The 13,381-nt window shown below is 53.4% G+C and overlaps 1 protein-coding gene across 1 annotated transcript in view; it reads right to left on the bottom strand.

The window, feature by feature from the left end:
* Window positions 1-3,008: 3,008 nt before the first annotated feature.
* LOC102823447 (cytosolic acyl coenzyme A thioester hydrolase-like) overlaps window positions 3,009-13,381 on the bottom strand; it is a gene marked incomplete at its 5' end in the record, with an annotated part of 70,917 nt that continues 60,544 nt past the window's right edge. Inside the window, one exon of the mRNA XM_006876917.1 lies at window positions 3,009-3,323. Within this exon, the coding sequence (XP_006876979.1) occupies window positions 3,225-3,323 (99 nt within the window). The remainder of the gene's footprint in view (window positions 3,324-13,381) is intronic.

Raw genomic sequence — 13,381 nt, 5'->3', positions numbered from 1 at the left:
CGGCGCCCCGCCCCGCCCGCCCGGCTGTCCATGGGTCTGTCCGTGGGTCCGTCCATCCTGCACCCGCGGTGGTGCGATTCGAACCCAATGATCCTCTCCCACCCTTTCACCTCCGCCTCCCCCACTCCCCATGCCGATTCTGAGCCGCCTCAGGACGACCTAGGCCCTGAACTCTCAGGGCTGGCTGGCCCGCGGGGCCTGGAATGGGAATGACATTCAGAACCTGGGGTGGGGGTTCAGGGAGGTCTTGCTGAAGAAATCCAAACCCAGGTGAGCCATAGGGCGAGGGGTGGAGAGGACATTGAGGACCAGAGGTCTTCTAGGAACTGGGAGTGGTCAGAGTCAGGGGCGGGGCAGAGAGAGGAGGGGCCGTGAAGGATTTAAACTTCTCCTGGGGCTGGGGTCCCTCAGAGAATCATGTGCGCCCCCCTCCAGGCTGGTCACTGTCGCCTGCTGGGAAGTTTCTCTCTCCCCCGTGGGCTCAGCTAGGGAGGGCTGGCTCTGCACTACCCCTGAACGTACCCCCACCCCAAAACACTCTTAGCTGTGGCGCTGTCGTCTACAGATTGACAGCCTTAACTGGGCCACAAGAGGGAGTGATCTCTGCCATCCTGTCCTCACTTCCAAGTAAAGTATGGTGGGTAACTCATCTTCTGGGAAGCCCTTGGTCACACGCACCCACATGGTCTCTTAAGACCCTGGTGGCATAGTCCTACCAGTGCATTGGGGAGGCATCCACTAGTGGGCAACCCTATGTCCAGACTATTGGGCACCTGACCAGGACTAGATCTAAACCCACTACTGTCCACCGAGCTTGGGAGACTGCCTGGGCCGGGCAGGGCTGCCCCTCCGCCTCCAGAGCCTCTATCTCTTGCACTGTAAAATGGTCTTTACACTCTAGGTCCAATACAGGGTTGCTATTTAGTCGGCATCTACTCCACAGCACTTAACAGCAACAACACCTTAAGTTCTGAGCAGCTGGGAGTTAGAAGCAGCTTTAGGGGGCCAGGGTGGGCTATAGATTCAGTCCTATATGCCAGCTTCTACCTGGTGACTCTGGTTATAAGTAAGCTGCAGGCAGTGGGAGCCTCACCAGTGGCTCATGGTGAACCAGTGAGGCATTTCTAGGGCAAACTGCCTCTCACCATGAGTTAAAGGTAATTCAGCCACCCTGGCCAGACCACCTTGCGCCAGGCCTGCAGTCCCCAGCTCCCTTCTGCCAGTCAGGCTCCATCCCTCTTGCCTCTCCCATGCCCTTGCCTGCACTGACTCAGAGGGTTGAAGGGATCTTGATTTTTTTCAACATTGCCTGCCCTCTTTCATCTTTCTGCCTGAGTGTCTGTCCCTCTTGCACCTTTAGATGGCATGGCTAGAGTCCCATATGGGCAGGCAGTGCCTTTGGGCTACCCCTTGGGCTGTGGGTTTTAGGTGCCAATACCACACTGATGAGGGGACAGACCCTATGGCCTACACTGGACTCCCTTCAAACCTGCCTCCTGATTCCCAAATTGCCCAAGGCTGAATTAGGAGTCTGGTGCCTGGCCCACCTTCCTGTGCTTGAGGACTATAGTTACCTTGGTATCAGACCTGGGTCTAGCCATCCTGTATCCTGTGGGGTAGGTCTCCACCCTGAACCTGGCCCACTGGCACCAACTGTGACCCTTAGGAGGCTGTCATGGGGGCATGGGTGGAGCTGGGAGGCTGGAGATGTCTGAAGCCAGACTTGGGGGGGCAAGGGGCAGGGTGGGGCTCTGTGGTTCCCTCCTCCTGCTCCATAGCAGGAAACATCCATGTCAGCTGGAACTGGGGCCCAAGACAAATTCCTAAGACTCTTGGCAGGCTGTTTCTGCACATCTGGAGTCATGTGTTCTGGCTCCCCGGGGCCCGAGGGAGCCTTGTGTGAGGCTGCAGCTGTTGGGGGTCAGGCTTCTCTCCAGGTGGCGGGCCAGATGTGTGGGCTGCATTCTTGAACATTCTTGAAGCCACCATCTCCTAGGTGCATGGTGAAGGGGCCCAAGTCAGGGAGGGTTTGGGTCCTGGCTCTTGCAGTGGCCTTGGCAGCTTATCTGTCCCCTGAGGCTGCTAAACCAGATGCACAGAGACACATGGTAGCACGGACATACGTCCTTACAACACACACATGCAGTGATCCAGATGTACACAGAAACATCTTCATATCACACGTGCACACAGTTACACAGAAGCAGACACCCTCACATCTCACATGCACAGGGGCACACATGTCCACAAGCGCTGACAGATCTCCTCAGCATGCATGTACATTTACCTATAAGGGTACACATGCACATGACCCTCATAACACATAATGCACATAGACACGCATGCGGGGATACAGACGACTATTAAAAGACACTGCACCAAATACATGCACACATAGATCCCTACCCCCTACCAATAAACGCCTCCCCCCGACCCCCTGCCTGTGGCTGGGGTCTCCAGCCTCTCAGAAGAGTGGGGCAGTAGGTTTAGCCTCCTAATGTGTATCATACAGACTGGCTGCCACCCATTTACCAGTTGACACAGGGTTCTGAGGCCTGTATCTGCAAAGCCGGGCAGCTGAGAAATGTGGGGGGGCAGACTCCCCTGGTAGGTGTCCACAACCTTGCTTGGGGCTTGAGCTACCTTTGACCTCCAGTGGCAGAGGTTAAGATGACCCATGGCGGATGGCATTCTCTCTAGTCAGTGCAGCACCAGTTAAACGCGGCCCATGGCTCTGGGATGTAAGCTGGTGCTGGCACTGTAGGGACATGGGAAGGAGGTGTGGACTGTGCAGAGAGAGGCAGAGCAGGCTGGTGGCTGTGGTCTGTTCTTAGTCTGGTTCCAGGCACCCCATAGCCTGGGCCCAGTGAGCGAGCAGCCCCGAAAGACCAAGGACCACACAGAATTCCTGGACCCAGCCAAACAACAGCTTTATTATTGGTGCTGGATTCCTCACATACTTGACAGTGACGGAAGTATCCCGAGGGTCCTGTGGCAGACCTTGGGCATGGGGACAACACTGTGTAGCATTTACACTAGAATGACAGAAATAAGCTTTGGTGTATAGGTTTTTAGGACAGAGTAGAGGTTAACACTGCGTTACAAATACTTCACACAACACCAGCTCTCAACGTAAATTGGGTTTCTGGCCAAGGGGGCAACTCTTAAGGGATTCCATGCTCCGGGTCCCTTTACTGACTGCTTGAGTCTCTACCAGCAGCCATCTAGGACTGGGGCTCCGCCTGGCCTTGCCGCTTGGCCTTCATCTGCAGGTAACGCCCTTTGCCTTCCTCAAAGCGCTTCTTCTCATCCTCTGTCTCAGGCTGAAATGACACACAGAAATGGTCTGGTTAGAGGCTAGCACAGACCGTAGGCTCTTGGGCCTGAGCCTGCCCTTGGGGAGTCAGCTGCCTGACCAATCCCACAGATGGGGATGGCTCTGAGGAACCCTGAGAGCTTGCAGTGACTGAGTGCTGAGAGAGAATGTTGAGAAGGGAGGTTTGGAAGGGATCCGGCATGGTGGCTAAGTCCACATCAGCAGCCTTGGCAAGTGGGATACCAGGCCCACATACCTCTTCAGTTGAAAGCCACACTTGGTGGTAAAGCGTGCAGTGGAGAGGTTTAAAATTGGAGTCAGAGGAGAGCAGCAGAGATTTGCATGAGGGAGTCGGAGGGAAATGGGGGTTGAGGGTGTGCCCAGTATATCTGGGCACACATTGTACTGGCATAACGGTGCCTCCTCCATGGGCAGGGGAGGGAGGTGGCAATGTGGGCCCTCTGGGCGGCTTAAGGAAGATTTAAGTCAGGGCAAGGGGCAAGCTGACTAGCCCAGGTCTGATGGTTAATGCTCAAATGCTAACCTAAGGGTTGGCAGTTTAAAGCCACCCAATGGTGTGGTGGAAGAAAGTCCTGGCAATCAGCTTCCATTCAGAATGAAGCCAAGAAAACCCTAAGGAGCAGAACTCTACTCCCTAATACATGGGGTCACCGTGGGTCAGAGTCGACTCAGTGGCAAGGAGCAACAGTAGCCCTGGTTTATGCCTGTTGACCTGGCGGGGGTTTGAAAAGCACCCACTTTCGCTCTCAGGCGTGGCAGGTTTAGATGTTGAGTCATAAGGCCTTGGCAACTGCCACAGTGGCAGCATTAGATGGTCACTTCCCAAGGTTGGTCCCACCACAAGTTCTCTCTGGCTTCGCCAGCCCTTTGGGATGACACTTAGTGGGTGTCTGAAAGCCAAGGAAATGGGACAGGTGCCCTTCATCTACAGTGACACCAAGCCCTGCGACTATTTTTAGGCCAAAGTGTTTTCCAGACAAATGGTATATTGGCTGAAGAGGGAACAATCCGCCCAGGAAGTACTGCCAGGTTAGACCAAACACTCCTCTGAAAGCGTGCTCTAAACGTCACTAGGTGCAAACTGCCGAGCCTTGCCAGCTAGGAGCCAGTACAACATTCAGGTATTGAAGGAAATAGGCTTGGGTTCCTTACAGGGGCTCTGGCTCCTGTTGGAAGGTACACGCAAGAAAGATGATGGCTTTTCCAAGGCATTTTAGTGAACAATTCCCTCCTGCTGCTCTGGTTTCATCTCTGGTCGGTCATTTTAATACAGTTTCTGAAGCTAAATGGCCTTTGACTTGAAATAACCTACGGAAAATGAAATGTTCTATCTCCCTTTAGCTGACAGTTCTAAGGGGGCAGGGAGGGAGGGAGAAGAACTTAGAACTTTCCTGAGGTTGCAAGGCAATGCTGCCACTGGTACATGGTCGCATTTCTGTGTGCACCTGGGCAGAGGGCCCCAGAGCAAGGCTGCTGAAATGTCCATGGGCATGTGACCACCTGGGGTCTACACGTGCACAATCAGGGTCAGTGGGTATGGGGGGGCCAGGGGTGATGCTGCTGGCCTACAGACCACACTTTGAGTTGAAGTCCCTATTCCTTCTTCACCCATCCCTACACAAATGGGGATATTGGGAGTGGCCAAGAATGCAAGGCCAAGGCCAGCAGGCTAGGACAGTGAGGGCCTCCTTCCACCCTTCCTCTCAGGGTGTGGTGGGAAAAACCTCTGGCTCCCATTCTTCAGTCAGCAGCCAAAGGCCATGTTTCAGCCAAAGGAGCAGTTGAGACTGGTCCTTGGGAGAGGACGGTCCTGCAGGTCCGCCATGGGCACAGCAACCACTGTGGGAGGTAGGTAGGGTCCCAGAGCTGGGAAGTATGGAGTTAGGGCCTGATGGGCCTGGGGCAGGGGGTGTACAGGGTAGACTGTGCACTAAGGCTCCACCTTAGCTCAGATTCTGGAGCGGCCTTCTTTCTAGAGATGGCATATCTGCCTCCCAGAGAAACAAGGCAAGAGGTTTGGAAGAGAAAATGCCTCTCAGAGGCAGGAGCCAGAACCTGGCCTGGAGAAGGCCACAGGTCTGGCAAGACTGCCTGAGGCTCTCTGTGTCTCTCTTCTGTGTTACTGGAAGCACGCAGACTGGGGTGCTGGTAAGGAACTGGGGTCACAAGCACGTGGCTCTGCAAAGCCCTAGGGAGAGACTGCTTATGGGAGGAGTGGGCCTGCCAGAAGGTGTTGGGGAACAATCCCGTCCTCTACACCTGTCTGTCGGCAGACCCCTCTGGGTTATCCACACTGTGCACTCACTGTGCCGTTCCAAGTCTGCAGTAGGATGAGGCCGGTGCCACTTTCTTCAAATGCTCCTTGTACACAGACAGGAGCAAGGTCTCTGTAGTCCTGCACCTTCCTTGGCCTCTGGTTCCTCAACTCCAGAAGCAGATGAGGCCTCCTGGCCACCTCCTTTTTAAGGCTCTGTGGCCAAATAGGCTTGAGAAACTGTGTGTCTATCAACTAAGCTTGTAGGACAGAGGTTCTGAGACTCCAGAGGTACATACATCTGTGTGACCAGGTTTAATCCAGCCTTTCCCAAAGGCCTGGCCAGGGACCACTTCCCCTGAGGAACACCTGCCCCCCTGCCTGGGGTTTGCTGAGTGACAAGAATTGCCTGCTCCCCTTACCATCAGTTTTCTGACCCATTCCCAGGAAGCCTGTCCAGGCTGTGTCTGACTTTTGGAATGGGCTGCTTCCCACACAGGCCAGTGAGCATGGCCAGGGCCCCGCCACGTCACACACATGTACTGAAGCAGCTTCCGTGTTCTACCCTCCGGGGCCTGCTGAGTCCTGGCTCTGCTTGACTTGGATACAAGCCTCTTCTATAAAATGGGCCAGTATGTATCTACCACACAGCGCTGTCATGATGATCACAACCTAACTGCCCCTATCAACATCGGTCATTAAAAGACAGCACAGAAGACGAAAGAAGCCCATCACAATACATGTCCAAAAGTGTGTCTACATTAAGCATTATTCTCTTAAAAAGTTACCTCTATGTGATCGAAATGACAACAGTAATGCCAAAGGATTGATGAGAAGCTTAAGGGCAGTGAGTTTGTGTGAATGATGGGGAAACCGTTTTGAACAAGCTGTCTAGGAAGGTGCCGTAACCTGAAGAACGCAGCTAATGTCACTGAAGTGTGCATGCAAGCTTGAAGTGTGCATGAAGTGGTGTATGTTTACACACATACATACACACACACACAGAGCTAGTCACAAAGGGTTCTGTAATATAGGGTTCTGTTGATATGAAATGTTCCAAGTAGGCTCAGCTCCTTCTACATGGAAAACTTCCAGATTTCCTTTGAGCAAAGCTACTGATGCACTAGTCACAGTGGAAATGGGCTTCCAGGGTCCAGGCCACCTCCTTTTCATCATGTCCCCCCACAGGCCCCTGTGTCTTTAATGACAATTTAGAGGCCGAACCAAGCTTTCGTTAACATCTGGATGTGGGACTCGAGAAGGACAAAGATGTATGCTGGCTTCCCGTCCCAATGCCATGCTTCTGACCATAGCGTGCCAGACTGTCAACAGGAGCAAGATATCAACACTTCCACCACACGTAGCGAAGTCTGACTTTGAGCTATCACCCCCGGGCTTTCTCCAGGCACACGGGATCCTCTTTCTAGGTTATCACGGAGTTTGGGATAAGAGGAAGGACATTCCTAGAAGAACACTAGTGTCTAGAAAGGGGGGCAGCGAGGATTCAGTAGTAGAGTTCTCACCTTCCATGTGGGAGACCCAGGTTCAATTCCCGGTCTGTCTACCTCATGTGCAGGCACCACTTGTCTGTCAGGGAAGCTTGCATGCTATTATGATACTGGACCGTTTTCAGCAGTTTCCAGATTAAAATGAAGTAGGAAGAAAGGCCTGGTGATCTTTCTGAAAATCAGTCCATGAAAACCCTACAGATTGCCATAGTCTCATCGAAACTGATCATAGGATGACATACCACAGGTGGGGGCCACCATGTGTGGGGGCCAGCTCGATGCTAGCTAACAACCATGATGATGATGACTTTGAGAAACTGCTGTGGAACCATGTGCTCACTTGAGACACAAAGTTGGGTCCTTATGGGGTCAGGAAGAGGAGTGAGCAAGGAACTAAGGGTGCAAATGCAGGGTGGGTTCCAAGAACACACCTTTTTGCTGGCTGCCTTGCTGCCTGCCCGGTACCCACACTGTCCTGGGTGTGCAGTTGTAACAATCCAGTTTAGCAGAACCTCCTGAGCCTCAAGTCCCTGCCCAACAACACACAGCTTCACACAGCCACAGCTGTTCCCTCCCTCCCTGCCCTGTGGGCCATTCAGTGTTCCAGAGCCTTCTCTCACTAGCTGGTCAGCACAGGACCTGAGGAGGGTCAATCATGCTTTCACTGCTGGTACGATACAGCGCATCCCTGGTGGTCAATGTGGGTGGAGGGAGAAAGCAGTGGCTAGCACTAGGCCTCCGAGGCTGCCCCCTGCGAGATTTCATGCTCTACCACTAAGGCATCCGCCACGCTCGGCCCTAAGACACAGCCAGGGATGGCTGATGGCGGGTGTGCTAGAGAGAGGACATGCCAAGACATCAGTGAGAGCAGGGGGAGGGGCCTGCTGGGGCCTCGGCTCCCTTCTCTTCTGTCTCTGGCAGTGCAGAATGTTCCGGGCTTGGAGCTGGAGCCCAGGCAGGCTCCGTAGCAGTATTTTGCCTGTTGAGCCTCCACCTCACCGCTCCGAGCACCCACCCCACGTGTGCTGCTATACAGGCACTGCAGAGCCTTTCCCGGCTGGTTGTCCTGAGAATGTGCAGTCAGCACAAGTTTAGGAGAATGAGAATTGAGGACAGAGGGTCCCAGTCAGCTGAGGGCCTGTGCTTTCCCCCACTCCTGCCCCCACCCCCACCCCCGTCCCCTCCACCTCAGTAAACAAATGTTGCAGCTGCGTCCCCACCCAGGGCTGGTGGACACCTAGGCCCTATGCCCCAGCACTAGCTCTGCACTGGAGTGACTAAGAGGGGTCGTTTCCCACTGAGTATGGAACGAACGGAACAAGACACTGGCTCCCAGGCAGGCTGCCCCCCCACCCCCATGACCCAGCTGCCGCCTCCTCCAGCCCAACTCCCTCCATCTGCAAAGTAAATACATGCAGAAGTTGTTGACTGTTGCTGCCTCTAATAGAGGGCTGTGGGTGGAGGGGGAAGGAAAAGCTGCTTTAAGGAAAACAGGCTTTTCCAGTGTGGAAGGAGAGTCCCCTGTGGCCACAGCAAGCTCCCCGGAGGGTTTGGTAGGAAGGGGTGCCCATGCACACCCACAGAACAGAGCAGGGGCTGTCAAGAGACTGGCAGTGGCAGGGACAGTGCAAGGGGGTGAGGAGTACAATCACTGGGGTCCCACAGTCCTGGCTGTGCAGCCCCGAGCACCTGCTCACCTTCCCAGGGCCTGGTTCCTCACCTACAGAGTGGGGACTCAGGAAGAGATGCCATAAAGTGCTTTACATGGTGATGCTACGGTATCCTCAGAGCTGGCGTCTGCTCTGAGGGCATTCTAAGGCCCACATTCCCCACTGAGCTCCTTCCACAGGGGACAGTTGAGAGGAGGGTCCCAGGGCGGCCCCTATCTGCTTCTCAGCCCTTTTGGCCGCTTGGGCCCTCTCATTCCTCCCCTGCCTGGCTCCTCTTCCTACCAGCGACGTCTTCTGGGCTCTCGTCCCGTGGAGGGGCAGCCTGTGGCTTTCAGAGCCTGGCATTGCGAGCCAACTGTTTTCCACTCTGCATTTTCTGTGCTTCGAGGACACATATTTGGAGCTTGGCAGGGAGGGCAGTGACTAAGTTTCCCACTAGGGGAAATCAATAGATTGTCCTTTTTGTAATTACTGAAGGTCTAGTGCAAAGAGGGCTCCAGGGGTGAGAGCAACTTCCTGTGAGCCTCAGGACACAGACCGGCTGCCTATGCTCACTGCGGGAAGCAGAAAAAGGGCAGTCAGACCTGGCATGGCTGGGTGGGGCCGTTTGAGTGGATAAATTCATCTCTGCCAAGATGCTGTGGCTCTAGCATCTGGAACCCTCCCCCTCCCCTGGGTCTCCAGAGCCCAGGTTCAGATGAGGACCCAAGCCTGCTAGGGCTAGGCCATGGTGAGGCCCACTCCCCAGCTGAGCAGCAGAGCCTCCCTGATCCCAGCTCCCTTAGGCTGCCGGCTGGGTTCATTCACTTTGCTGATGTGCCTACAGACTTGGTGGCCTCCACCGAGAAGTAGCTGAAGTCTCAAATGATAAGATAGTTGCCACGTCATGAACATCCCTACCAGGGGCTGCTCCCAACCTGGAAGCACCAGCAGAAGCAGAGGGTGACGGTCCCCTTTAGGGCCATTGCTGAGCACAGGTGGGGGTGCAAAGTACCAATCCCCATGCTGGGATGGCTCCTGCGGGCGTCCTCCCTGGTCACTCACAATGAGGATCCTCCATGGCCCCAGCCGGGGCCAGAAGCCACGTGTACATTTGCAATAGAGCCTGGTGGGAACTGAACACTGAACCACATGTGTTCACTCTGCTCCTGAGAGGCTTTCCTGGCCTCAGTCCTGGCCTGGGACACAGCTGGGGCCCTGTAGGCATATGTCCAATGAACAACAAATGAAGATCAAAACAAGAAAGCCTTCATTCCACACTGGGTGGTCTTTACGCTAAAGATTCAAAACTGGTGGTTATGTTCAATGAGCCCACGTGCAAGCACCATTCGTCCTCAGCCAGCTCCAGAGGGCTCACAGGGTCCAGCAAAGGTGACAAAGACCAGACCGAGGGTGTCTAGCACACCCCCAACAACAAGCCAATGCACCCCATGTCCTGCTGGGAGTACAGTATGCTTTTCTCCTGCATCTCTGAGTCGTCCCTGGCCTTGGAGGGCCTTTGTCGGGTGCCCCAGGCCAATGTGTGGAGTGATTACCAAGCCACCAAGAAGCAGCCTTGGTTCATATGTGCCCAGGGCAGTCTCTACTCTCGCCTAGCTCTAGCCCTGCTACCAAACACTCTTTGAGACTAGCCGACCTTTTCTGTCCTTCTCTGACTCTTGGATTTGCCTTCTGAGGCTCACAGTGGTTACCACACAGCACCCTTGTTCTCCCTGGGTCTATCTATTACACACCCCTACCCTGATCCCAGCATTCTCCTTGTGCAGCTCGCTTCCTTGCTACTCTGTCGTCCTCTCTCAGTGGCAACACCTGCCCTGGGCCAGGAACAGAAGAGACAGATAGACTTCAGGGCTCCACTGACATTCTTTGGTGTTCGACAGGGCCTGGCATAAGCAGACCACCCAGTAAGCACCTGAGTGGTTTGGGTGCACCCCTCTGAGTTGGCTGGCCTCCGAGTGCTTCCTGCCAGTATGGCTCTAATTCCAGGAGGAGCTGAATTTGCAAAGAGTGGTCTTTGTACTGGCCTGGCCCTGTGCAAAGGGAATGATGGCAGGAAGGCACGTTCCAGATGAGTGGAGCAGCTTCCAGAAGGAATTCAGGTGGATAGGCTGAGCAGTTTCCTCTGCCACACTTTTTCAGGTAATAAAGAAATCAAAATAGAAAATGTCCCCTTGACTTGCAAATCATTCCAAGCACAGAGCCTGCTAGCATCTGAACAAGAACAAGTGCATTGTTGGTCATGGGCCCTGTCTTTTGGATGTCCTCCAAAGTACAGAGGAGGCAGGTTCTCTGGGACATGGTCTGAGCTCCTAGAGCTATCACAGAAACCCCATAAGTGGGGGGCTTTCATAAACGCAAATGTCTATGTTCATTGTTTAGGAGGCTAGAAGTCCGAATTTAGATTGCTGGCTCTGCGAGGAGGCTTTTTCTCTCTGTGGGTTCTGGGGGCAGGTCTTGTGTCTTTCAGTTTCTGCTCCTGAGTGAGCTTCATGTGGCTTGGCACCCCATCTCTGATTGATTGGTTAATCTCTTTTATTTCTCAAAAGACACATCTTACACTAATCCTGTCTCATTAATGTAACAAATAAATCAATTCCCAAATTGGCATGTTGATGTTGTTGCCTACGAGTTGGTTCCGACCCATAGCGACCCTCTATAGGGTTTTCCAAGGAGCAGCTGGTGAGCTTGAACCGTTGACCTTGCAGTTCAAGCAGCTTTGCAGTCTGGCGCATTAACCCACAGCACCACACCAGGACTCCCAAATTGGCATAGAAGTTAGGATTTATAATATAAATTGGGGTGGTGGTGGTGGAATTCAATCCATCACATGGGTGGCTACAACAAAAGAAATGCACTCACTCACAGTTCTGGAAGCCAGAAGACTGACTGATGTCAAGCTGTCCCCAGGGCCATACTCCCAGGAAGGCTCTAAGGGGGTCCTTCCTTGTCCCTTCCAGCTTCTGGTGGCCCCAGGCATTCTTGGCTTGTGGCAGGCAGCATGGCTCTAGTCTTAGTTTCCATCTCCACATGGGTTTTTCACAGGGTTTTCTACCTTGTGTATGTCTGTGTTTTCTCCTCTTTGTCTCTAATGTGTAACAGAGGAAATGCTGGTACACGTGGGATGACCAGGAGTGGGAGTCGACTTGATGGCAACTGGTCATTGGATTTAGGGTCCTCTCTAATCCAGGAGGGCCTCATGTTGGATTCTTACTCCGACTAAGATCCCCTTCTGAGTTCCGGATGAACACATCTTTTTTGAGGCCCACTGTTAAAATGAGGTCTGAGCTCAAGGCACAGCATGAGCCCAGCTGGTGGTGTAGGCTGTGTCCTCTTGTCTGTCCACCTCATGACCCTCATGGCCCAGTTTCAGGGTGCGAGGCGCATGGGCCATAAAAGTCCCTGAGGGTAAATCAAGCCCATGATAAGAGCAGCTTCAGGGCTATGGCATTAGCCTTCACAAGACAGATGTCCTGCCAGCCACCTCCGAATGGAGGGAAAAGAGCCTGACACTGATGAAGGAGCTTCATGACTATTCCAGTCTGTGACTCACTCCTGTGGGCTGTCAGCAAGGTGCGGGCAGGGACCAGCTTCCTCAGGGATGGCCAAGCCCTTCCAGGAACAAACTGGCACTGCTGCATTCCAGTAACATCTGCATGTCAGCGGTGAAATAATCATCCAGAAATTTAATGTTGGCTAAATAAACAGAAAGAACAGATACCAAGTGTCGTGACGGTAAAGCCACTGCTGTTGGCAGCACATCTTTCTGGGATGTGACCACATGGACCGACGGAGATGTCTCTGCGAGCTCAGGAAGTCCTCCTCACCGCTGCAGAAGCCTGTGGACTTCAGGTTGTCCAGGACACCTGTGCCTGCAACCTGTTCTCTCCTACCTGTACTGCTAGTTTTTGAGCCCATGAGGTCCCAGCTCATGACGAGGACCCTGCATGGTGGCATTCCTTTCCCAGACACTGGGTGGGGTGTGTGGTACTTTAGCCACATTAGCTGACGGAGCTGTGTGGTCACTCGCCCTCCCTGTCCTGTCTTAACTGTGGTCAGGAGAGGCATTGGTATCTCCGCTGCTGGTACCTCTTTGGGAAGGGTCTCAAAAGCCTTGTCTCTTGCTTCCTCTTCAGTCCAAATAACCAAAAGCCTTCTAGTTAGACCATCACGGAAACAGTGCTGCCTCTCTCCTACATAGACAGCCACCAGGCACCATGAACACACACTGAGACCCGTATGTAGTATTCTAGGTGGAAGCACGTCACAACTGATAAAATTAAAAAAATCCATTTCCATTTATATCCTGACCGTTAGTAACTGAAATGGACTGGTTCTGGTCTTTTGAGTCTGACAACACATGGTCAATTCTGCAGGGTCATGAAACAGAAGAAACCGCTTAATGAGAGGGATTGACACAGTGGCTACAACAATGGAATCAAACCTAGCTACAATTGTGAGGATGGCACAGGACTGGGCAGTGCTTACTTCTACTGTGCATGGGGCTACTGTGATGTGGAACCAATTTGTTGGTGCCTAACAATAAGTCCAGTTAATGCCACTATTATTCAAATTTATGCACCAACTACTAAAGCCAGTAAGGATGAAACAGAAG

This window comes from Chrysochloris asiatica, unplaced genomic scaffold (assembly GCF_000296735.1).
Source record: "Chrysochloris asiatica unplaced genomic scaffold, ChrAsi1.0 scaffold00425, whole genome shotgun sequence".
NCBI lineage: Eukaryota > Metazoa > Chordata > Mammalia > Afrosoricida > Chrysochloridae > Chrysochloris > Chrysochloris asiatica.
Note: the sequence above shows the minus strand (reverse complement) of the source record. Positions and strands in the feature narration are given on the sequence as shown.